This window comes from Trachurus trachurus, assembly GCF_905171665.1.
Source record: "Trachurus trachurus genome assembly, chromosome: 1".
Classification (NCBI taxonomy): Eukaryota; Metazoa; Chordata; class Actinopteri; order Carangiformes; family Carangidae; genus Trachurus; species Trachurus trachurus.
Genome location: NC_139891.1, coordinates 22,541,569 through 22,567,268, shown reverse-complemented (window position 1 = coordinate 22,567,268; position 25,700 = coordinate 22,541,569). Strand labels below are relative to the sequence as shown.

The following is a 25,700-nucleotide window of genomic DNA, read 5'->3' as shown; positions in this document are numbered from 1 at the left end:
ATCTGGACTATGATATGATCATGGTGAGCATTTGTGTATTTATTGAAAGACGACCATATTCATATGACAGTTACAGTATTTTATCTATTCGGTGAGTGACAGTGGGCTTGAATGAAAAATACCCAGAACCCATAACTCAAAATTGATTTTTATATTTTACTTAATGTTGATTTTATTTATTTATTTTTCCTGTGCTTTATAAATAAAAATGGATGGATGGATGGAATTCATCTATCATTAAAAGTCAATTATTTACACCCGTGCTTTTCCTACTGTGACACGTCAAAATGTCTGCTGTGAAAAGAGGCTGATCCATTAAAAAGTTTTCAAACATCATAAAGACACAGGGGCTTCTTTCTCAGGAATTTAGATTCAACTTTTCTGGAGTGAACGAACGTGCTTAATTTTCCCTTTTACAGCGCTGATGAGAGAATAACCAGTGCTTTGAATGACTGCCCACACAATTAACAACTTACCACTCATTTACTGTGGTGAGGGTTCCAGAAAGCCCGAGGTCTGCTATGGATTCTAATGTTGGTCTTTAATCACAGCACAGCTCTGACAGTAGCCAAACACTTGACTACAATAAATGCAGTGATGCAGTTTGGGAAATAGTCGTAAATGATTAAATGTTCACTCTAGCTATTTCTTTGTCCACAATAATGATCTTTCCTGCCAATAGATTATGATGGTGACCACCCAACCTGGCAGTTCGTCCGAACTGAATTACATGGTGCGTGGGGGTCACTCAGGTGCCTGATGATCGACTAGGCCCTACAGCAAGCAGATGAGGGCATGAGGCCATTTCCAGTCTGACATTATGAAGATAGCTCACTGTTTTCAGTAAATAAGCACACAATACTGAATATACACCTGAAAATAAAGAGCAAGTAGAGTCTAAACAATTAGTCCAATTACTGACTGACCTAACCATTCAAGTTTTTTAAGAAGCAAATTCAAGTCTTCAGCTTATTGAATAGACAAATAAAAATAATTGTTTTCTTTGCTTTGCTCTAAATTACATGTCACCTTGCACTGCAGCAAGCTATGATCTATATTTTCCCAAAAAATGTACATATGTAAAAAACAATCAAGAGATGAAAATGATAATGAAGTTAAGACCCTGTGCGAATATTTTTCTTGCTATGTAGAACTGAAGAATTACTGTTTAGAAAAAAAAGAAAAGAAAAAGATTTTTTTAATCTATTGCTGACCTTGTGAAATTCATTGACATAAGAGGCATAACATGCTATATCAGTATTCATATTAGATGACAGCACCAGAAGACATTGTTCAGCTACATTTAAGCCTTTGTAAAGTCGTGTTAAGCTTCCTGTAAAGAGTTAACTTGGCATAAGACAGAAGAGAACAGACAGTCAATCCTGCTGCACAGCATGGATGTATAACACACAATGGGTGTTATTCCTCTCACCCACCCTCCACCTTTATCCTCCCCACCTCCCCCCACACAACCACTGCGGGAGGGGTGTTCAAAGCCGTCGCTCTGGTCCATATTCAAATGAGCGCTGCGTCTCCCCACTGTACTCCCGTAGCGATCAGCACTTTGATCACCTCCAATGGTAACTTCCACCAAAACATTTAAAATTAAAATCAAATCTGCCTTAACAACCTGAGCATTAGAATTTAACAGGTGTTCGGGAGGAAGTTGTTACAGAATTTGCGATTATGCGCTCGGATACACACACCTTTAGTCAAACAAGCACCCATGCAGACACACACGTACACACATACGCACAACCTGTCAGTGAAATTACAGAGTGGGAAACAGAAAGCCCTCCTGACTGAGAGCTATACCTTGGGATACTCGATCTGTTCACTTTGATGTTAAAGAAAGTTAAAAGTTAAAGAAACAAATCAGCCAGACAGCAGCTACATGTGTTCAGTAAACAAAAGTTAATATCAATTCTTAGCATAATATTCTTGTAATTACATCTCAAGCCTGAAAATGTGTGATGCTTTTTTATTTTTTTATTCTGACCTGGGCTAGGGAAGAGAGAGAAGGTGGAGTTAATAAAAAAACACATATGTATACGCACACATACACTTTATACATGCATGCATGCATGCCCACACCACACACACGCAGCACTAACTGCATCTTCCCTAAATGTAGTATTAATTACTGGGGGAACACTGCAGTACTGTATTTAATTACCGACTAAATGATCCATTTATACTTCACCGCTGGTTAAATTAACAGGGTTAAGTGAGACAGGGCGATTGTAACTCACTTAACATTTGAGCTGATATCTTTTAGCTTCCACAGTCTGGGGACAGCACTGTCAGAAAATATCAACCAATCAAATTAAACAATTACAGGCTGTGGAGGCACAGAAATTACTCAACTGCTACAAAATATTATCTTCAGCTACAGAGTTGTTTTATCTGCAATAGAAGACGGCACAAACTGAAATGAAAGGCCTACTGCAGAACAAACTGAGAGACTCCTAACGACAAATGCCGGGCCCTTCATGTTGGTCGAATGAGGCTCAAGAGCACAGGATATAGAAACCTCGTTATGACCCTAAACCAAGTCTTTGACACTGTGTGGTCCAAGACGCACCTATCACCAAGTCATTAGGAGTCATTAAAGGACACTTAAATTGTGACTGCACCATTAAATTTATAGTAAACCCTCTATCCCCTTGGGTGACAGTTCAAAGGTAGTGAGCTAAAGCCAACCTCCGCCCCCTCTCCCCCGCTGACTGACAGATGTACAACTGTAACTCCAACATCATTTTCAAGAACAGTATTGGGCTCCAATTAAATCACCTCTCTCCACCTCTTATCTGTCTCTTCTGCTATGTGACCGGAGTGTGTTAAAAGGACTTCCAGGTACTTGGGTGGGAGGAGGCGAGGAAGATAGATAAAGTAAGTAAGTCAGGGAGTGCACGGGTGCACAGGACCGAGAACGCAGGAAGATCAGATAGCTGACATAAAAGACACTGCCGCTAAGAGAGATGGATAGATCAAGGGTGAAGTAGACCGATATCAAGAGAGTGATTCTCAGTTAAAGACCACCACCACAGGCCATGCTGGGGCTTATCAGTTACTGCTGTGCCTACTAATCCACCTACACACTGATGTTTCTCTACCTTAGGACAATTAGACACTGGCTCTGGACAGGTGATTGACAGAAACATCATAGAATAATTTATTTATTATGTAAGAAAGAGCATCGATACATTATGCAGGGAATAATAAGCATATATGTTTTGTTGTCCATACCCACACAAGTGCATAGCAAAGTTCAACAACTTCAGCAGCAGCGCAGCTATCATAGAAAACCACTTCTTCGCCTGAGGTTGATGCACTTGATAAACTCTAAAAAAAAAAGAGAGGAGGAGATGGTGGAGAATGAGATGGGTGCTTACCTTAAAGTTGGTTTGTCTGTTGGGTGGTGATGGGTAAATGGCGCTCTGCTGAGCCTGTAGCTGCTGTTGTTGCTGCTGTACTTGCTCCTGCTGCTGCTGTTGTTGCTGCTGCTGCTGCTGCTGCTGCTGCTGCTGCTGCTGCTGTTGTTGTAGCTGGGCCTGGAGTTGCAGGATGAGTTGCTCTTTCTGAGCCAGCTGGCTACTGAGCTCCTGGTGACTCTGGCGGAGGCTGGCCTCACTGGACATGAGGGCCTGGTAGCACTGACTCAACTCCTTATACAGCTGTAAACAAACACACATAGATGGAGGGCAGGAGGGGGGAGATGAAGAGGTGAGGGAATGGGTCAGGTTTAACCATAAAATCACTCTGATCAGACTGACAAGTGTTTCCATATGAGGATGTTTTTTTAATTTTCACTGTAATAGGAAAACATATGCTAGGATCATCTAAAGTCAGAATGAAAAGGAAAAAAGAGATAATATGAAGTGAGACAGAAATGTTCCTTAATATTCATGTTTTAAGACTGATCATTTCCCCAAGACTCTCCCTATGCCCCTCTCTGTGCAGGGCTGTGTATGCCACAGTGGTAGTCATCAGGCAGAGGGGTGGGATGTTGAGAACCCATTCACAGTAACAGGATACTGTGAGAAAAGTCCTTCTTTTCTGGCACTAGTAAAATAATTGTAGGTTACAGCTAGCTTGGAAATAAATCACCACAGCGGGTGAGGCCTGAGTGGAGTGCAACAAAGTGGTTATAATAATGATGAGTTTGAGGTTTGTGTATGTGTGTGTGTGTGCATGTGAGACAGTACCTTCTGATAGGAGGTGGTGTCAGCAGTATGTGCCTCCTCTTGGTTCCTCAGGACTTTCTGTGTGTCTAAGTTGAGTCCCTCCAGTTGCTTGATCAGATGGCTCTGCTCTGCTGCATGCTCCGTGCTCTGTCTGTATAGAGCCTGCACTTCTGTGAACTCACGACTTCACACACACACGCAGACACACACGTACATGTGAATGGTGTTATACAAATTGATGCAGTATATGCGTACCAGAGCAGTAATGCCATTCTTTTCTCCGTGTTTTTTATTTGATTTTATTCAAGAGAAGAAATGAAAAAAACTCAATGACTTTGTTAAAAGAATTCTTTAACAACACAAAATGAGGAGGACATCAGGTTACTTGAATTAACTCAGGTTTCTTAGGCTTTTAAATCATTTTTATATGTATAATATATAATATTTTTTATCTATGTGAAGTTAAGTTTAAAAGTTTATATACATATAATTCATTTTATACAAAATGTACAAGTATTTACACACTTGTACTGACAAATACTGTATGACTCAAGCACAATGACATATTTATTAACAATTTTATCAACGATGTATAAATTTCCCTCAAAATGTTGAGGAAAAGCAAAAAAGGTCATTTCTGACATTTGTTTTGTGTCCCGTAGCAATAACACAAAGTGTGCTCCAACATGAGGACATCTTTAATCACCTAGCTAAAGCCTTAAGAATGGTCTCTAGCCCTCGTGTGACTGACATGTCAGAGTGCCTCTGGCATTAAAACAGAAAAGTAGTTAAAAAAGGTTGAGATTACCACTAAGGCTCCTACGGTTCTCACAGTTTTTATCATATCGACTAAAGCTTAGCCAAAGCCTGCCCTGTTTCCCTTTTCTCTCTCTTTTAAAGCACATCCACTATGCAGGGCTTATCAAGTGGCTTTACGTGAGCCAGAGTGGAAGGAATCTGTGTCACCCCCAAGCCTCACAGCATAGAGAAATATACGTGAAGTGCTGCTCGCCGTAACCTATGTGAAGTGAAATATAGAGATATGCCTACACACAAGACACACCTATACTTCCTTTAATTTAATTATACTACCAAAATCACTTTTAAAGATGTGGTTGTTAGAAGTAAACAAAGAAAGAAACAAAGTGGGCGACACTTGAGTTGGTAGGGCTCACCGAAGTTGACTGAGTTGCCCCTCTTTCGCTGCCACCCCCCCTTCTTTGGAGGAAAGCTGGTTTGCCAGACCGCTACTGTAACTCTGCAAGTGAGACAACTCCTGCCAAGCCTTGTGTAGCTCCTCCTCCAGCTCCTGGTAAAGTAGCATCAAGTTAAAGCACTTTTCAATAAGATAATATGATATCTATGACGCTTTCCACAACATATTCCACATTGAACACAGTGAAGAGGATCAAACATCTGAATCCCATGTACTTTTGCACTTCTGAACACTACAGCTACTTTGATATAATATCAGTCAATATTTATTATTGGCATTTTTATGTCAGCTTTTTGATTTTTTTTTTCTTTTCACAAGTAGAAGAATCTATTCGCTGCGTGTTTGAGATGATTTTAAACTATTCTGATTTCAATCCACTGTAGACCATTGTGATAAAGCATCTATGTCGGGCACTGCACAACACTTGGCTAAGCAACAGCAGCCAAGCCTGTTTTGTTTCAACATACATATATAACTTCACTGAGTGTGAATTTGGCTATGAGCACTGTCACAACACTAAGTGAATAGCAGCACTGTGTCTGAACAGACAACATGTGCACACCAGTGTCGGACTGCAGCTGTTGCTATTGAGCTGCTTTCAGGTGCAGACAAGGTGTTAGTGGCGGCTTCTCTATGATAAATATAAAAAATCAGTGCAGGGCAGATGGTGTGGCATCAAATACTCAATAGTGATAAAAAAACAGTGTTTCACAGGGCCAGAATTAACCATATAAAAAAATGAGTTAGCCATAAGTAATTAGAAGAAATGCAATGAAAAAATGCTTCAACAAATGGACTGCATAAAACCAAAATTCAGTTTGTTTGGGTGGACAGAACCATAACACATTACTGTTAGCCATTCATTAAAGCCATAGGTTGTAGATCTGTGTGTGTATAACTATATAATGGGCATAAGTTACCCATGCATGCACTAGATTAAATGATAAATTCCTTGACAAATCTTTGCCATGTCAAACAAATTGGCATGATGTATCCACCGCACACCCCACGCCCTCCATCTCCATCTTTCAAATCAATGTATGATACTAAAAATGAGGAACAGGTGGAGTGTCTTAGGCTGTGATGGATGTGCATAGACTAGTTGCTGGGCTTCATCCCATCCAAGTGTAATTACTCTGCAGCCCTGACTTATACAAGACTTTCTGTCTGACTCCATTTGACCAGAGTAGCAATATGTTTCATAATGATTAGTCTATGAGGATGGGCAGAATGTGAGGTTTTCTCATGTCCACAGAGATAGAAAGTATTGATAATAAATAATGATGACTGGAACAATGGACAGATTCAGAAAATCACCTACTTGCATATGGGTGGAATGAACGATGGGAAATACACAACAACCCACAAATTCTTGTACCCACACATGCAAATGACATGAAAATTTATAGGTGTGGGGTTTTCAGTTGTGGTCATCAAATGAGTGGGAGGAAGTGTGTTCTCCCCCATGTTAAATCATAATTTCTCCTTCCTTTGAATATAGTTTCTGCATATTTAAAGTGTGTGCTTTTGTTACAGAGATTTTTCCGCATTCACATGCTGAGGAGGTAGGGGTGAGAGGCAGCAGAGTTCAAGACAGAGGACGGGTACAACTTTGTATGTGGGGTGTGTGTGTGTTTCCGAACCGACTTGTCACCGTGTTCATACCTTGACTCTGGCCTGAGCAGCATCCCTCTGGTCTCGTTGGCTGCTGGCCTGCCTCTCTTTCTCCTCCAGGTCAGCTCGCAGGGCGGCACAGCGGGACGTTAATCCCCCTCTCTCCTCCTCTAGAGCCTGCACCACCTGCTGCTCCTCCTCCCCTTTCCTCTTACACTCCGTCTTCATTTCCTGGGTAAGAGAGGTTGTGAGTGTGAGAAGGAGAGTGGGAGGTCATGAGGGCCAAATAAACAACAGTGACGAAAGGAGAGAAACGGGGAAAAAGTAGCGATTCAAACTGAGAAAATGAGAAAAGAAAGACTGAGTGATGCAAAAAGAGAAGCAACCCATGGGGCTGAGGCTGAAATGAATATGTAAACAGTAGACTTGCTTTTTTCTGAAGGAGCCCGCTGCATGGGCCGCTGATTGGCCAAGGTCACCTGTGCTGTATGACTGGGCCCACGCGGCCAGATGTTGGCTGGTGTGGGCCGAGGCGTGCTGCAAAAGCTGGGCTCATGCAGGTACAGGGGCCAGTCTGTCAGCTTTAATGACAGGCTCCTAATGAGAATGGTGCTTCCTGCAAGACCCATTAGACTCAACCTAGGTCTCCTTTGATGCTGTCCCCTACGATTTCTCGCCATGAGACCTCACCAAGACTGTGTAAGGATCATTCCTTTATCAATTAATCATAGCCGGGTCCCATCTAAGCATAATTAGGGAGAAGCCACACCATCACATGCACACTTTTCACTTTCCCCGCAGAAGCAGTCATTAAGTATTTATCTGCAAGTTAACAACCTGCTTTTCCTTTCTCTCCCTCTTTCTCTCTCTCTCACACACACACACACTTTCCAGCTGTTAAGTATTCTCTGTTGTCAGTAGCAAGAAAGAAAGCTAAAAACAAGAAAGGGTGAGATAGAGTGAGGTTGAAAAGCGAGAGGAGAAGACACAAAGACATGAGTGTGTTCAAGAGGGCTGACCGATTCTCCTCCTTCTCCTCCTCCTCCTCCTCCTCCTCCTCCTCCTCCTCCTCCTCCTCCTCCTCCTCCTCCTCCTCCTCCTCCTCCTCCTCCTCCTCCTCCCTGAAATGATTCCAACGCCCGTGGCTATAGCCGCGGCGGACTGGTCGTGTTCAGTGTCACACAGAAAAGACACCTTTTGACTCTGAGGTCCAGGCTGCCACCGAAAATTTGTCCCACCAACCTCAAGTTCTTGATCTTTATTGACCAGTTGTTCACGCAGAGCTGTCAGCTCCTTCTTCATTAAGGCAGTCTCCTCACCCACTGTCGTCCTCCTCTGCACCAGGTTGTTAATCTCCTGCTGCTGTGCTGTCACTTTCTGTGACAGACAGTGTGAAAAAAAAGAGGGAAACAGAGAAAGAGAGACAGAAAAAAAGACTCACACAGGTTATATTTTGCATGTAAGCACTGAGAAAACTAGGTTTGATTGTGTCCATAAAAATAACAGGACCTAAAACTTCAAATTCACCACATTAAAACCTGATATCTTAAAACTATATCAGTAAATATTAAATCGAAGAAGTGTTACATTTTAAAAGAGTACATTTTTTGGCCCTTAAGACTGGTGCAACAGAAATGGGGTAATGATTATCTTCACAATCAGATATTCTCCAAATGATTTTCTTCATGAGTCATTCATTGTTTGTTTCACAATTTCATAGTGCCTCAGGTGACATCATTAAATGTGTTGTTTCCTACCCAAAAATCTGAGATGTTCATTAGACGAGTAACAGGCAGAAAATTCATTTGAGGACCTGGAACCATCAAATTTGTGGCATTTTATGTTGAAAAATACTGAAAATGATTAAAAGATTATCACAACAGCTGCCAATTGATTTTCTGTTGTTGCAGCTCTAAACAGAAAGTGACAACACACACACACTCAACTATTAAGATCTAACTGGTTCTCTGTTTAATTCTTTAGAGAATCACAAAGCATCATAAAGTTCCATGATGATCAAATTAATGACAGAGGACAGAGGAAATGGTGCAATCATTTTAATGACCACCCCTTTTTGATGCTGGTATATGTTCACTTCATGTTTTTGGCAGCCTTTGTGGCCTCAGTAGGAGGAGGTTGGCCTCTTAACACTGCATCAGCTGGGGTTTGGCATTGGCTGGTAATCCACAGCCTTCTGTGGGTACACCCTTCTCTCAAATAACACTGTGCTCTGGGATGCAATTAATTGCCATGTTGAGGGAAATCACTCAGATATATCCAGATAGTGGATTTAGCGTTCCTCGCTACTCCTAGCTCACCGTGCTAAGAACAGAGGGGCTTTAATAGAGATTTATACCGGAGAGCAGACAATAAATTCAAACGTTGATAATGAGGTAGGCAAGAACAATTTGAACCCCAGTAGTGCTCAATTGATAGAAGAGAAAAAAAGGGGGGTTCCGCCAAGTTAAGAGGTCTAGGACAGAAAGATTAGCATTTGAAAATTCCCAGTACAGTTCAAAAATGAAAGCTAATTATGTTACAAAAATGGAAAGGAGTAGCGAGGGAAAGTATATAGAGACGAGGTGGAAGAAGAAAAAAAAGAGCAGGAAGAAAAAAAAACTTCATCAAAGTTGGAGAGCTGACACATTAAGAGGAGTATGAGATCCTGTGTGGACTCAGCAGACCATCACATCTCCAAAAAAAAAGAGAAAAAAAAGGAGGAAAAACCAATTAATCACTATTTGGGTATGTACAGCTCAAGACTATGGATGAGATGATGACCGTCAGAGGGCTGGATGACACAGCACAGACCCAAGTGCTATTAATGAGCTTTTCAAATAGCCTGCAAGTTTCATTCCCAAATGTTTTCAAAGAGGAGGACGAGATAATATTCAATCACAAAGGAAAGCACAAGAATGCAAATATATAACTGTTTTCTTTGAAAGCTAATTTGCATCATGTAAATTGACTAAACATATTGTAAGTAGGCTTTCTCTTTAAGAAAACAATTATACAGATTAAGAGCAATGAAAGAGTCATTTGCAGTAGATTATTACAGCAGCTAATCAAAGGGATGATTTTACTTTACAACTCTGCTTGCAATTTTAGTACAGTCATCAGTTATAACCTTAAGCTGGAGACTGGTAAACCTTTGTGTTTATTAGTATCACAAAATGTTTGTTTACACAAATCTGCCAGCCACCAGGTTAAGACATTGGTAGTGACGGCTACGTGACATATATTAGCAGGCCTCCACACTTTTGCACATTTAAAATGTTCTTCTATACATGGTTTATCATCAGTATGTGTGTTGAATTTTGCACAATTAGGTCACCAAGGCAAATTCCTGGTAACTTTTTTTGTAATAAAGATAGTCAACTCAACCTAATTCACCTTATTGAGATGAAGCAGCCTTCATTCAGATCAAACCCCATTCAGCATATGAATGAACTCCTTTTGAACAATAAAATTCCTGGGTAAACCAAGGTCTGATATTAATGTAAAAATGATAAGTGTTTCAGTATTTCATTTCCCAAGTGGCATATACTGTGTAGCAAATGTCAAAAAAGTCTTTGTATTCTCCAGGAAGCAGTTTTTCTCCATGAGCTAAATAATAAAGCCATCATTTTTACTTCATCTTATAATCCTGTCTTGTACAAAATGTCTCTTCTACAATAAGTTTATGATACATTTCTCTCATATGGTAGAGCAGCCAAGCCTCTCTGACTTCACCGCAGTGCCAGCACAGTCCTATCCAGAGGTCATACAAATGAAGGCTGAGAGATTTGCTTTCAAGTTCGCTGTCGTGGCCACTAATGCATCCGTCAGACTTAAAAACTGATTGAATCAGGGTATTCATAACACACCCACAACATGAGGCTCAGACCCATCCAGAGGATTATGCTATATTACTTAGTCCCTGTGCTTATGAGATGTTTCTTTCACATCTGTCTGAAACCTGTGAGAAAATACTGCACCAGGTTGGCTGACTGCATCATTTTACTGCCCTGAAACTAGCATTGAAAAAAAAAAAAGTTATAAGTATAATCACATATCATGTGCCTCTGTGAGCTACTACTATGACTACTGTATCGACTGGATCAGTGTTGAAATGGCTGAGGAAGGCACTGCTAAAAAAAAAAACATAGACACTGGCAAGTTGATGACTCCATTACAGCCAGTCTCATTAGGTACGAACACGATTCTGGATGAGAGACGCTAATGAAGGGGACTGACAGATGCTTCAGTGAAGGGATGATGATTTGGAGTAAATTACATTAGTGATGTCATTATCGTTAGCCATCATACCATCAAGAAATATTACTCAAGGGGCGATGCAAAAGAAAGCAGGTAAGAGAGAAAGAGCTTGAGGTAAAAACACACACAGTTTGTGTTGGTTATGTTTTTTTTTATAAGTGCTTAAAGTTTCTCTTGATGTTTGAGCAAGCAAATAAACATGTGTTGTTATGTAATGACAACCTGGAAAAGGGTGATCTTGCAAAATAAAGAAACCTACAGTAAATAAGGAGAGTAGTTTAAATGAAAGATGTAAAAAAACACAATATTATAAAAAGGAATGCTTGTCATAAAATGCCAGACAAGGAAACTCATAAATAAAATATGGTTATGATAAATGGATGAGAAATACCTGATGAATGGATGTCAAAATAGGTCTAACAGGCATTTGTTTAACACAGAAAGTTACAACCCGCCAAAATGCACTGTACCTGTTCCAGCTCCTGTATCGTGTAGTCTTTGGACTGGAGGATCTCCAACACTTTCCTGTCCTTAATCTCAGCTTTGTGCTTCTCACTGGAAGTAAGAGAAAAAATATAAACAAACAACCATGTGTCCATAGTGATCTGGAACAGAAAGACTCAAGGCTGTAGAGTAGGAGTTGGAGGGATGCAAAGAATATCATCAAACAGATAGGAAACAGATAAAATGAGGGCCCATCTCTTCTTTTATGTTTTATTTTTAAGGGGAATTATTTAATTGTTTAAATAACAGTTTATGTACAGTCAGTGGCAGTGAAGCAGAGGCAGCGAAAGTTTGTACGTACTCTGTTTTTAGTGAGTGTTTGGTCTGATGCCAGTCAATAAACTTTACTAATACTATACAATTTGGCTACCATAATATTTCTCTGTATCCGTACACATCACTCATTTTTTTGTCTTACAAAATGTTGATTTCTAAGTGTAATCTCTGTACCTGCTCTACCCAGCAAATAATGATCATCTCAATGCTGAACTTTACAAAAAGTGTTAAGAAACGGTTTGTTCACTCATTTGCTATTACAGCTTGGCTACTGTACTACAGCGCTGTATTGTAACACCAAACTCTGAACTTTTGTCTCATGCCCAGAAGCACCTTTTTTTTTTATCATAATGAACTCTTAGGGAGACAAAAACAATGAATCAGTTGGGGACCTGTTTGTTTCAACTGTTTTGAGCCACCAGGGACTCTCCAAACCCTCCACTCATCACTCGCTGCTTCTACACCTCCCATCTTCGAGACCTTTTCTCTCGTCTCTTTGCCTCTTCTGATCAGCCCTCTCCCCTGGTAGACACTGAAATAAGTATCTGGTGTCCCCGGAGGAGCTGGAACGCAGGCCGGCCTAGCTACATCTCCACATATATTGGGCTGTGTTCACCATGTCCTGAGCAACCAACCAATCACTCTACAAGATCCACACAGGAAGGGGAGGGGTGGATGAATGGCAATTCCCAATGGACAAGAGCGCTTGACTGGAGTCGACACAATTACCATGTCAATATCCTCCTGCGCATCAGGTGATACAATACACATACACTCTCTGGGTGCATGTTCCCCTACCAGTCTCAGTAGAGCAACATACTTTGATGGGTTTCCTAAGGGGCTATAAAGGAACTGAAGAGGGTGTGGAGAAGGAATGAGAGGTACAGGTACAGAGGAACTCTCTGCACTCTGCTGCACTGTGTTTTACCCCTATTAAGGGTCTTGCAACAACTGACAGACCTCAAAAAGTATGTGATATGCACCCATGATAGAAAATATATCATTCTAATGTATCCCCAAGAGAAAAAAAACTCAGTAAAAACGTAAGTTTTACACAAATATCAATGGCAGTTGGAACAAACAGAAAAAACAACTATATTTGTGGAGTGATATCCGCACCAAAAAAACGTATTAAAGTCTTTTTTCCTAATGTGAAAAAATGTATGTAATTGTTTCAGCTGTGCAGCTGGGCAACACAAGCCTCCCTCCATCTTTTTTTAAAAGTTCCCATGCCACTGTTTTTCATATAACTTAGCCACCCTGCAAAAAGAGGTCATATCCAATCTCACAATTTATCCGATAAAGACAAGCATTTGGCAGGAGTGTTTCAACTGTCCAGTATGGGAGCGGCAGAGGAAGAGTGTTTTCATTAAAAGGGTTTCCATGGTTGAACCGCTAGACCGGGGATAAGAAGGCTTAAATCAGCATCTGCACCAGATTCCGTCGTAACCCCAGTAGAGTGGCCAAGGTGCCTTAAACACCCCTTGAACGACTTTCACACATATTTCTCCTCACTTGTGAGATAAAGGAATTTTCAGCTGTTGAGCTTCTCAGGTAGCACTTTTTAAAGATGAATCTACTCACCGCTCAACCACCAGACTGACAGCCTGGGTCAAGTCTGGATTTGCCACTTGCAGGCGTTTCCATAGGGACCACACAAACTCCTTGTCTGCCTGTGGAAATAAAGGATTCAGTGAGTCAACTGCTGTTATTCTTAATTGAGATAAATAGCTTTTGATAAGTATGTTTTAAAATGTAGCAAGGCCTACAAAAAAAAAGCCACAGCATATCCAAGCTTTTCTCACTGAAAAACAAAAAATTAAATAGGATGCTCAATGACATTAGCATACGACATAAGGGGTAGTCAATCAATAATTTAAACATCTTGTACAAAATAGTTTTTGATCTGGCCTGCCCCCTCTAATCATGAGACTCTCTTAACAGGAATCTCCATGGCTGAGATGTGACCTTCGACTCAAGGGGAGCAAGCATTGACACTTGTCATTATGCACTATTTATGACTGGGGAGAGCTGGGATCCAAATCAAAACACAGCAGTCAAGCATGCATTTTCTTTATTAATCAATTGCTCTCCGGATATGTTTTCCACTACAGCTCCAAAGTAACTAGCCCCCAAAGAAACTCAAAGCTGATGACAGAGAGAGTCATCTTCAAGTAGGAAAACCCAGCCAGCCCCTGACACATTTCCAATTCAAATTGTCTCGCTGGTTTTTCAAACATTTTTAAGCTACATTACATTTAATGAGGGACATCTAAAAACTACATTTTCTGACATTAAAAGACAGAATTATACCAAATCGACTTAATATAAAATTATCTGATAAATTATGTTCACATCATCATAAGATAAAAGTCATCCCTCCCACTGGAATCTACTGGTCTCCAATTAGTATATGAATTTTAACCCCCTTTTCAAAAGTGTCTAATCAATTATTTACTAAAATGGCAGAAGCAGACCTTGATAAGACCATGAGTTGAACATATAAAGTGGAAGGACTGTAGATCTCTGTTTCTGTATGCATCTGTATGTAAGTGTGTGTGTATACAGAGTGGGAGTAGCATGGAGGGGGGATAGAGATCTCACCGAATCAACCCCGCAATCCAGCTAACGATGAAATTAAGCAGCATGGTTGACTTGAAATAGGTGGTCTCTCCCTGCCTGGCCTTTGGCTGCCATTAGCCAATCCAGAGACAAGTGCTCAGACAGGGCCCTCATCAAGAGCTCTCATCTGACGTATGTGTACTTAAAGATGCATTGAATGTGCGTTTGATGATCACTGAATTATTCATCTTGAATCTAGACACTGAAACACCATGGGCTAAACATACCAAAAAAGAACCACTGAAATTCAGCCACATATTACTAAAATTAGCATGGTCTAGTAGGAACATTTGCTGGCCGACAGATGAGACTCTTTGTAGTTAATGGCTGTCCTGAAGTACATCTTGCCAGGGACTTAAGACATCAATGGTATTCTAATGCCACTACTTAAATGGTACACTGCACAACTAAAGGTCCCTATTAGATAGACAGAATCACTGATGCTCTGCTCTAGACAAGACCACCAAAGATGGTTTCCATGTCAGTTTAATGTAAGGCAGCAAGAACTGTCAGTGTGAGGAAAACAAAGAAGCACTTGTAGCATTATAATGTAGTGCATTGCAACTGAAAGACCCATTTAACATGGGTGTTACAGTGAAAAGCTGCTCTCATATGAAAATTTAGTTTGGGAAAAAAGGTGCATGTTTATAATCTACTGTAATAAACAAGCACCATCAACACTGAAAACACCTGTGGTAACTATCTTCTGTTATATGTAAGTTTATTTAAAAAATGTATCATCATTAAAGTTGAAGTTTAAATCGACTGAGAACACTTTCATGACCCTGATAAGAATATGTATCTTGTTATTAGATACTGATTTTACAGCAACCTAAAGCTGACTTATGATGCCTGTCTATCAAATATTAAATCAAGAAAATTAACAAATTAAGTTTATATTGAATTACAAAGGTGCATACATTGATTTGACCCACAATGGATGTAGCAAATTATGGAATGATTAAAATGAGTAAGTTCAAACTAAACTTCATTTGGATAATCAAGGTAGCAAGCACATGTTCAGCTGCAGTCAAACAGCACCACAGAAAAAATGCTGCTGTGTGTTTTGTGGTATCTATAGTCTAATAAAATCTCAAATGTAACACATCATCTGAACCCTACAGCTGTCTATATACCTGAACAGCAAGGTTATGTGCATATGCAAAGTGAGAACTGCTGGGCTCAGTTCACTCATGTTATTAGGCACCACCTGGTGGTGAGTATGCAAGGACACCCTCCCTCAATCACTGATTTGCAAAGTGAAGATGAAAGGTTCTCAAATCTGCACATAAGCACTTTCTGTATCTGCACATTTGTGTTTATCTTAACAAATACACGATTGAGGAGGTGAGGGGGGTTGCTGTGTGAGGGGGGACATTTCCTGCACATCATTTACTATCCTTACTAAACATTCAAGTGTGGTTACTTAGGACATGTGTGGAGTGATGATGAACTATCAAAACTAATCTATAAGTCTCAGCAAACTCCATGAAATATGCTTTTCAATTCCAACTGTGAACTTCTGGCCAGGAACCTAAAATATTATAATGATTAGTTGATACCTTTTGGGTAAAAGAAAAAGTGTACCTCACAGTGAGATCATCGTGGTTGGCAGTTAAAACTTTTGAACAACTAAAATGCCTTAAAATCTTAACTAGGGATCTGAACAGCAGTCAGTATGGTAATTGAATGATCATTTTTCTTTTTCTTTTAACCAAAATTGTCAAATATCTTGGACAGGACAGGTGGTTTTGAAGATGTTATTCTGATCTGTGGGAAATAATACAAAGGCTATTTCACCAAGCACTACCAAAGCAATTGATTATATTTGTTATCAATATCGTATATAATGCGTGCTTAAAGCCTTCTCAGACAGCAGATAACACTGGGCTGACAGTTTACTGAGAAGTACATTTAACTTATCTATTGTGTTGTCATACACAACAGTTACATGAAAGTTACAATGTTCAGTTTGCACCTATTTGAGACTCCTACTATCAAGGGGGGCGGGTTTAATAACAGAAACACCTCTTTATGATGCAGTAGCTACAGTAGCATACACTTGAATCAACATCTTACTTTCATACATACCTGGCATTGCATTAACTCGTCTGATAAACTCTGCACTTGCTCCTCCAAGAGAAGGACACGAGTGTGATCTTGGGAAGACATTTTTAGGACTGAAAAATGAAGGGAAACGACAAATGATATCAGTATGATGTCTGATAATAGACGCCTAACACCTGTAGCTGTGGACAATAAGACCACACAAACGACACTTTATGAGCATGTAAGACCTGTCCGTGACTCTTGTACTTGTTGGGATGGAAAACGGGACTTCATTTATTTGTTATGGGCAGCGGATTTGTGTATTTTAATCGACGTAAGCTACTGTACTGTGCATTAGCGAGACGACGCGATTTAACTTACTGTAAGGAGCTTTAGTAAAAGTGAACACGGTTTGTCTCTTACCTGCTTTAGTAACTCGCTAACCAGGCAGCTATCGACACAGTAGTAGCAGCTTTCACGTTGACTTTAACAGTGACACAAGGCACTGCTACCCCGGAGCTAACTTTGCTAACGTTAGCCATTTAACAAACATTCATATTTATTGGTTTCTCTGTCCGCTGTCAGTTGTTTTCAGCGTACCGGACAATATCGCGACATGCTCCTACGACAGCATTATGAACCGTTTCGCCATAACAAACTGGGTAAAGCTTTACCTTCCCACAAAACCTAAAGAAACTCTTCCTGTGGCTGTGAGGCACAGCACCGTTGTCAATAACGACCAAGGAGCGTTCCTCCTTTCAAACGAGCCCGCTGCTTTCCGTTTCACGTCACTTTACGACAGTAGCCGGTCATTTACGGCATTAAGACCCGAAGCAGTAGTTGGTGGTTTTTGGGGTGGGTTTTGGGGATGATAAATGGTCCTTCTGGTTTGTTTTGAGTGGTACATACAGCTGAGTGCATTACAATAGGAATTTCTGTGAAACTTTTCTAGAGGGGCTGGATTTACTTGTTTACACTACACAAATCAGAACACATTCAATTGCACAGGGATGCCAAAAAATATTTGCACTTTGTAGCTCTATATTTTAACTAGCCTAGATATACTTTTTTCTCTTTTAACATTTTTTTTAGGACAATTCACTTTTTTTTTTCACTATACAATTAGGAAACTGTAGTGTTATCTGTACTGTGACATAACTCCATGATTAATTCATTTAGCTTGAACAAAGGCGACCTAATCAGTTAGAGTAGGCTAATCGACTGAACCAGTGTACTGGTAGGCTATGTATGTTTCAAAGACAAATTGGTATTCTAAGTATTCATTGAATGTATTTAACAGGAACCACTGATTATTAATATAATCTGTGTGCATAAGCATCGCATGCTGTGATCAGATACTGCTCCAATGATTCATGTCCAAGATATCCATCCCTGCAATTTCAAAGGGGCCAGAAGATTGAACATAAATCCACAAAGCCGTACCCTGTGCCCATATCGGTTGGCATGAATTGCCCTGGTTGTGACTTTTTGAATTAGCTCATGTCTCCCATGGGCTCTCATCAGAAGCACATTTTAGCTGACTATAAGCTATGATCAAGATCAACCCTGAGCAATGACTTCCAAGTCCAGACCACCATGGGTCAAATTCATTGCCTCTAAATTATAAATAACTATATGAGAGAATCCCTAATCATCCAATGCTTTGGATGTGGATGAAGAGTTCATTTACTTTTTCTACCCACCTCATCACTTTTGGTTTTGTTTATTTTGTACCACAGAGAGACCCCCGCTCTTCCTATGACTAACACAGTGTTTATTTTTTTTATCTCTTATGTATGTGCAAGTTGCCACGCTAATGCCCCTTTCATATAGTAATCAGAATGAACTCGGTAGAGCTCAGACAGGAGTAATAAAGGGCACGTGAAGCCTGAAATCCACCTTATTTATGTTTTGGAGAATAGGCGTGGGTATGGGATCATAGCCTAAATAAGTTGTTACATTAATTTGTATTATATTAATCTAGTAGCCAAATTTCCATCTCCAAAAATCACTTGAAGATTATGAATACAGATTTAAGTGCAAATCAAAAAGATAAAATGATTAATAGTGTGACTGGTTAATATTCTATTATCACATTTGAACACTGGGTTCACTATTTTTAAACTAATCTTATTACAACCACTGCAACTGTATCTCAAAAAGTAATAAGATATCAAATACATTTGATAATAACATTTATCATTTTATGAACTAGATTTAAGGTTTTTTGAGCTGCAAGTGTTGCAAGTGGTTGAAAACACAAATGCCGGAAGAAAGGGAGAGACTAATCTGTTACATAAGAAGACGAAGAAGGAGATTAAATCATAGGTGGAATAATAAAATGTCATGCTGTCAAAGAGACGATAATATTAATTGAAAATGACAGCATTTCAATGGCAAGAAGAAATGTTGTAAACTATTGTGATATCACACCGGCTCAAATCCCTGTTGCAGATGTATGATAGTCGTTTTTACTGCACAGAATGACGGTTCCCTGGTGTCTGCAAGCGTTGTTTTACAAGGCTATAAATCCCTGTTGTTATATCAAAGCTCAACAGCCACAAGGATGATGGTGAAGAGGAATGACACCGAGATATGATATCGATCCTTATATGGTAGTTTATGTTTAAAATGTTGTTTTTTATTTTAATAGATGCACTTACACCATCCCCTTGTTGGTATGGCTATTTGCCTCATTTTATATGTTTGTAATGATCCGCTGTAAGGTCAAAGACATTATGCACAATAAATTTTGAATCTCGACCCCACAGTGGGAACTTTGAGGGTTGGATGCAAGCAAGGGGAAAATGAACAAAGATGCGTGTTTGACATCTGTTTCGCTGGTGAGACAAGACAACTCCATATTGTGTAGCTAATGTACTTAAGTGTCCAGCCAGATTTGGAGCACTGGGTGAGAGGAGAAAATGAAGAAATATGAGGACTGGCACTCCTTCTCCGTCAGACAAATGTTGGTTCATCTGCTCACTGTCTCCTTCTATCCCGCTCTCTCTCTCTCTCTCTGGCACACACACACACACACACACACACACACACACACACACACACACACACACACACACACACACACACACACACACACACACACACACACACACACACACACACACACACACACACACACACACACACAAGGAGAAAAGATGCAATTGACTTAGCATGATTAGGCTGTTCCTTGACCCACGAACACTGCCTCTCATTAAGATCCTCATTTGCGGAACAATTTTAGAGGCAGTAGACTGGTACATAATGCACAACATCTGCCTGTCCCCTTCTTGTTCAGACACACAAACTGACACATGGTATCTAAGAAAAAGCCTCCCTCTCTCTCTCTCTCTCTCTCTCTCTCTCTCTCTCTCTCTCTAGTCATGGGGGGAAAAGAGCATCATGCATCTGCAGCAGGGTTTTGAGTCTGGTCCCCTCAGGTGCACCTTTTTCTCAAGGCACTTATAGGCTACTGATTCAAAATATATTTGCTACAGGAGATATTGAAACTGATGATGAATGAGAAAACGGCTCACAGGTCAAAACATAGTCAATTGAAAGCCAAATGAAAACAGTTACTGGTAACTCAAAAGGATCATCTTCTAAGTATCCCTGCTTTCATCATCAAATGCATATAATTTGGTCCCAGGCACTTCCAGTTGCTTGCATGTCTGACTCCGGCATGTTCCACCATGTTGTGACAGTGTGCACTGCTGCTCTTTCCCATGTCTGACGTATCTCCCTGCTTTAAGTGTTTGTTGTCTGTGCCACTAATGACAGATTAATCCAGATCTAAGAGCATTTTAGGCACATAAAAGGCAAATGTCAAGCAAGCACTCTTTCATATCACCAATGATTTGCTTCCTGCATTTACAGTAAAAAAAAAAAACTAAAAAAAACACCATTGCTCAAACTGCTGTCATTATTAGATTTTTCCTCTCTCATCAAAAAGCATTTATTGCGTGTAGATTGCCATAACAGTGATGACTGCAGGTGTATGAAATTTAACACAAATAAAAAATGTACTTTTGGAGGATTGAAGCAAATAGATTTTGAACATGAATGATCACACGTTATTTCTGAAAATTCACAAATGAGGACTGGATCTTTAATTCAACACTCAATCACTGGCTTGTCTCCTGGTAATCATGGGAATTGTGGTTTTGTGACTGAAAAGGGACTCATCTCGAAGGATTCATATTTATTCTCAGTTTAATTGGGATCCCTGAAATGCATATCTGTTAACATGAATCATGGCTCAAAGGATATTTTAATCTTTAGTCTCTATTATGATCTGTGGAGTGTTTAAACGGTCAAGTGATTAAATTCACTCCCCTGATAGAAACATGTTACTTTTCTTGACATAATGAATATCATTTATAACACTGGTTCACACACTGAACAGTGCAACAACTAAATGAAGCCTATTGTGTTGTGCTTCAGAGTTCACATGCCCTGCGAAACTAAGTGAATTAAGATGTCACTATAATTCTTGAGTGGATGTTAAGGGATATGACTGACTAAGATGTATGGCAGCAAATGCAAGTAATATAGCAGCAAACATAAACTGACTTGTGTGAAGCTGTCTTATGGGGGCGTCTCATCTCTAATTGCCTAACTGTTAAAATGCAGAGTGCCACCCCTTGAAACAAGACAGCTCTTGCATCGACAATCCCAATAAGCATGCTTGTCTCTCCCCTGTTCTGCCTCAGCTGAGTCACAGGGAAGTTCAAGTGACACAGAATTGTGATCATGCAAATGCACCTGCATGAAAAATTCAAGAACCAAATGACAAGGCCTGGTGTGCCGCTGCTGACAGAGGAAAGGAAAGAGGCACATCCCCGGGAAAAACATGACACTCCATGGAGAATTGTGAAAGCACAGTCTCCGCCTGCCGCCCCAGGTAAAGCGGGGATATTGTCTGCATTAATGTGGCCTAGCTTTGATGCTGAGGGAGGAAAGAACCTGAGAACTGCAGGAGATGACAATAGATACTAAAGCGTCACAAGTCCCCAGCTTTAAAGGAACATTGATTGTACAAATGCCAACTGGGATGTCAAACCTGCACAGTGTTTAGTAGAACATCACTCCCACTGCATGGAAATGAGACAGGCTCCAACATGTGAGAGCTACAGTAGGTCTTTGAACGCAGCCACTTTGTAATGTGGCTGATGGCTCTATTTGTTCAGTGTCTAAAATGTTTTCGTGTGGAATGAGATTAGATAATAACAATCTGCTATCACGCCGGGTGCCTTTTGAAATTGAAACTGGCCATCGCAAAGCTTTGATATTGCTAGCTAAATTCACATTCAATCGCTGACATTTTAAGGCTTGTTTGTACACATTTCTATTCAAGCGATGCCCCGAGGAGGGATATTACATCTCTCAGCGGAGTCTGTGGGAGAATTATCAGCCACTCTTGACCTCAAGCATGAGCCATCCTCATGCTGGATCCTGTGAGACCTTGGACTGCCTTACAAAACCCCAGGACAGAGAAACCATTGATTACCGCTTGTCTTCCCTCTCTCCAGCCTTTGAGACATACAATATCTGTGCACCTAAATCAGACAGTTCACCACAAACCTTACACCCTCTCTCTGCCATCATGTGCATTCCTGTATGCATGTGATGTCACTGACCTCCCATAAGCACCCCGCCCCTCCCAACATGCTGTGTGTGTGTGCGCACAAGCCCCCTTGTTCGTGTCCTAACCCCAGCCCCATTGAGACGCCATGGAACTCTGTTTGACTCCCATCTGATGACCTTCTGGTCCTATCCTCAGCAGACAGCGGCTCTCATAAAGAAAGAATTGATCCACACAAGACCCACCTCCGAGAGGCAGCAGCGTACACAAGTATGTGCATGAGTGTGTGTGTTTGTGTGTATCCATGGTGCCACGGCTCACCCAAATAGTGTGCCATCCCAACCCCGGGTAGCCCCCCCAGGATGTGTGTGTGGGAACAACCAGTCAGACTATTTCCCTTGGGCTCTTGCTAGAGAACTCGTCCTGTACTTGGTGAAAGGGTAAATTAAGGTGGTGGGGTTGTATTTAAGTTCATATTTCCCTTGAGTATGAGAGAGGAGACCAAGGACATGGGACATTGATCGCCCTGAGTAAATGTTGTCCAGTTGGAAAAAAAAAAACAGCTTTCAGATGAGAAAAGTATTTGACTTATTTCCAACACTTGTGCTTCCCTCTCCTCTTCGAGTTTGGAGAGATCACAGTCAGAAAATTACGCAGAAAACTTTCTGTGTCCTACAGTTTAACTTTAGCGTCACTCAATAAATTGTTGTCCTCTGTTTTTTTTACCATCTCTGTGGCTTTTTCTGCTTTTCCATACTGAGGGTTGAACAATAAAAGGTGTTGTATGCGGAGCCCCCAGAGGCAAGTAGGTGATTTGAGGCCATAAAAATGAACTTGACATGACGGAAGCAAATTACTTATCTAGGAGAAAAGATTAAGTTACCATAAGTGTGCAGTTTATCTGGCATCAGAAACTGGTAGCTACTGGTAGTGGTAGTAATAAAGAAACACCCTTGGAGCCATTAACTACCTCTTGATTGCTGAAGAGAACTTGCAGTATGAGCCAGGCCTTTGAAAAGTCTTCTGGGTCCTTGGGAATGGTCCAAATGACCTTTCTGGACCTTTCTATGCTTCGGTAGTGACTGGAACTTAATGAACAGGAGCACCTCGGTGGATTTGATGGATCCACGAGTGCAGTGCAGCAGCTGATGGCCATCCCAGGAGGTAGAACACTTCAGCAGCAGGTTCAATAGCTCATTATCAGTGGTCCCGCTGGGTAATTAGTGAACAGTGGGATCCCGTCACAGGGACAAATAAACACATACTCCTTTCCCCTATCAAACTGCCATTAGGCTACTGGTTTCGTGTACAGAAGACAACGTATGACTGTGTCTATTCAAAAGCTTGGCTGCTGCAATGCTGGCTTATCTGATACCACATTCTTTGGGGCTAATACCAATATTAACACACATTACAAATATAATAAATACAATACACAAACATTTTCATGTGACTAAAATATGTGGCTTATTTTAGAGATGAAAAAAATACTATGATGGTAGTAGCCTACAGCTTCAATCCTTAATCAAGATGTGTTCAGCCGCGTTGGAGCTGTTGTAGAGCTGTTGTATGATGTTCTGAGTATTTAGTGGATAACAAGCTATTTTCTATGCTTTAACTCCATTGACATACACAATGATATTGATATAATAAGCTAATATTGGGTGATTATTGGTCTGGCTGTTTTTATCAGTCTAGAGTTAAATGCTTCATTTCGTTCAGAGGTGATACAATATATTTTAAAGGACATTTATAAACATGTGCCATGGCCTACTTTGTCATGATACTGCCACAGTCCATATTCACATCTTTCATTTTTTTCTATCTTTGTCTAATGTTACAGTAAAGGGTCAACTAGGTCAATGCAGGCATATTAGTGAGGTTACCAAATAGGCCAGCAAAACCCTGCAGAATTTCTGTTACTACAAATTTTGTTTTTCAAAATATATTCTGAGGGAAACTTAAACTGACTTGAATCTATGATATCAGAGATCCAGGTGTGCATTCTGAGTCCTGGGTGTGGTAAACAGGGTTGGGTAATAAAATGGTTGGTTAATAATAAAAGACATGTGTCATTCTTCAACTTGGAGTTGAATCACGTCCGGGATCTTTCCCTTGACTTAAGGAATTACCTGAAATGCTGTGAGTGCCTTAACACAATCATACATTAGTTGATATGAAGATGCTGTTTTAAATAATTCTGATATTAACATTTGCAGCAGATTAAAATGTTTCCTCATATTGCTTTGACACATTTACTGTAAAATGATGCAGATTAGAATAAATGATCTTTTCTATACAGTAAAACACATACAGCCCAGTAACTGAACTTAGATGTGTCAGAACATTAACATTAACATTTCAAAGTTAACTTTGTTGCTTTAGTAACAATAAGCTTAAGGAGTGATTGACCCTGCTCATGCCATGCAGCCCACCCATCAACACAGAAGCACAACTGTTTCACTGATTATGCACTCAAAGGATAACCAGAAGCTAAAAATACAGCATGGCTCTCCACACACCCACAATCATAACTTATACCATCACACATCTGGTGTTTGTCATATCATAGATTTTTCATCTGATAGTTTGGCAACATGCTAAGAGCAAAGAAAAAAAGGTCATGTTTTGCTTTGATGTGCAGCTCATGTCATATTATTCATCCAGAGGTCCACTGGTGTCGATCAACACTGCTGAATAGAAAACACTTCCTGAGACAAATTAAAGCAGCATCAAAGCATTTGAAGTAGGAACAAAATAGATTCAAACATTGTTATTTCCTACACAATCCTTTAAAGGCTTTTTGTTTTGTTGCTCACATAAGTATGTAATATCTCATTTAATTAGCAATCTAAGCCCTCTGACAAACAGGCATATGGTCCTCGCTCTCCCACGGCCTTGGCCAAGGAATGAATATGCATATCCTGGGACCTCAGTAGCTTGTTACCCTGGAATGAATTCTACACAAGCCTAATCCCTGATCTATTATTTACCCCTTGACCAAACATGCAAGTGGGGCTTCCAGACGCTTGACTTGATAGAAATGACTGCCCTGGGACTCGGCTGCCTCTCTCACCCCAGTGGAGGAGCCAGGCTGAGGCAGGCAGTCACTCTGAGGAGCGCTGCATGTCTCTCTTTTTGCTCCACTCTATCCTCAAACACACACACATACACACATACCCACATACCCACATACACAGTCAGCCAAACACACACACATACACACACATCATACCCACACCCCCCCCCTCACTCCTTCAACTCTTCACTCTTGAGATGTCTCAGTCAAATGTTCAGCAAATCCTCATAAAAACAAGTGCACAATGAAAGTTTAATGAGCGCGCCCACTTCTTCTGAGGGATCTAAGGGACACAACTTAGGAAATCAG

General features: G+C 40.4%; 1 protein-coding gene across 1 annotated transcript in view; it reads right to left on the bottom strand.

Annotated features, from left to right (window-relative positions):
* The window catches only part of cntln (centlein, centrosomal protein), a gene marked incomplete at its 3' end in the record, with an annotated part of 80,547 nt that extends 63,102 nt beyond the window's left edge, over positions 1-17,445 (bottom strand). The window contains exons 1-9 of the mRNA XM_083986031.1: positions 17,400-17,445; positions 16,768-16,856; positions 13,639-13,727; positions 11,745-11,829; positions 8,260-8,394; positions 7,069-7,248; positions 5,363-5,496; positions 4,209-4,371; positions 3,396-3,677 (exon numbers count right to left, since the gene is read on the bottom strand). Coding sequence (XP_083842157.1) covers positions 3,396-3,677; positions 4,209-4,371; positions 5,363-5,496; positions 7,069-7,248; positions 8,260-8,394; positions 11,745-11,829; positions 13,639-13,727; positions 16,768-16,848 — 1,149 coding nt within the window. The 5' untranslated portion in view covers positions 16,849-16,856; positions 17,400-17,445. The remainder of the gene's footprint in view (positions 1-3,395; positions 3,678-4,208; positions 4,372-5,362; positions 5,497-7,068; positions 7,249-8,259; positions 8,395-11,744; positions 11,830-13,638; positions 13,728-16,767; positions 16,857-17,399) is intronic.
* Between the last annotated feature and the right edge of the window lie 8,255 nt (positions 17,446-25,700).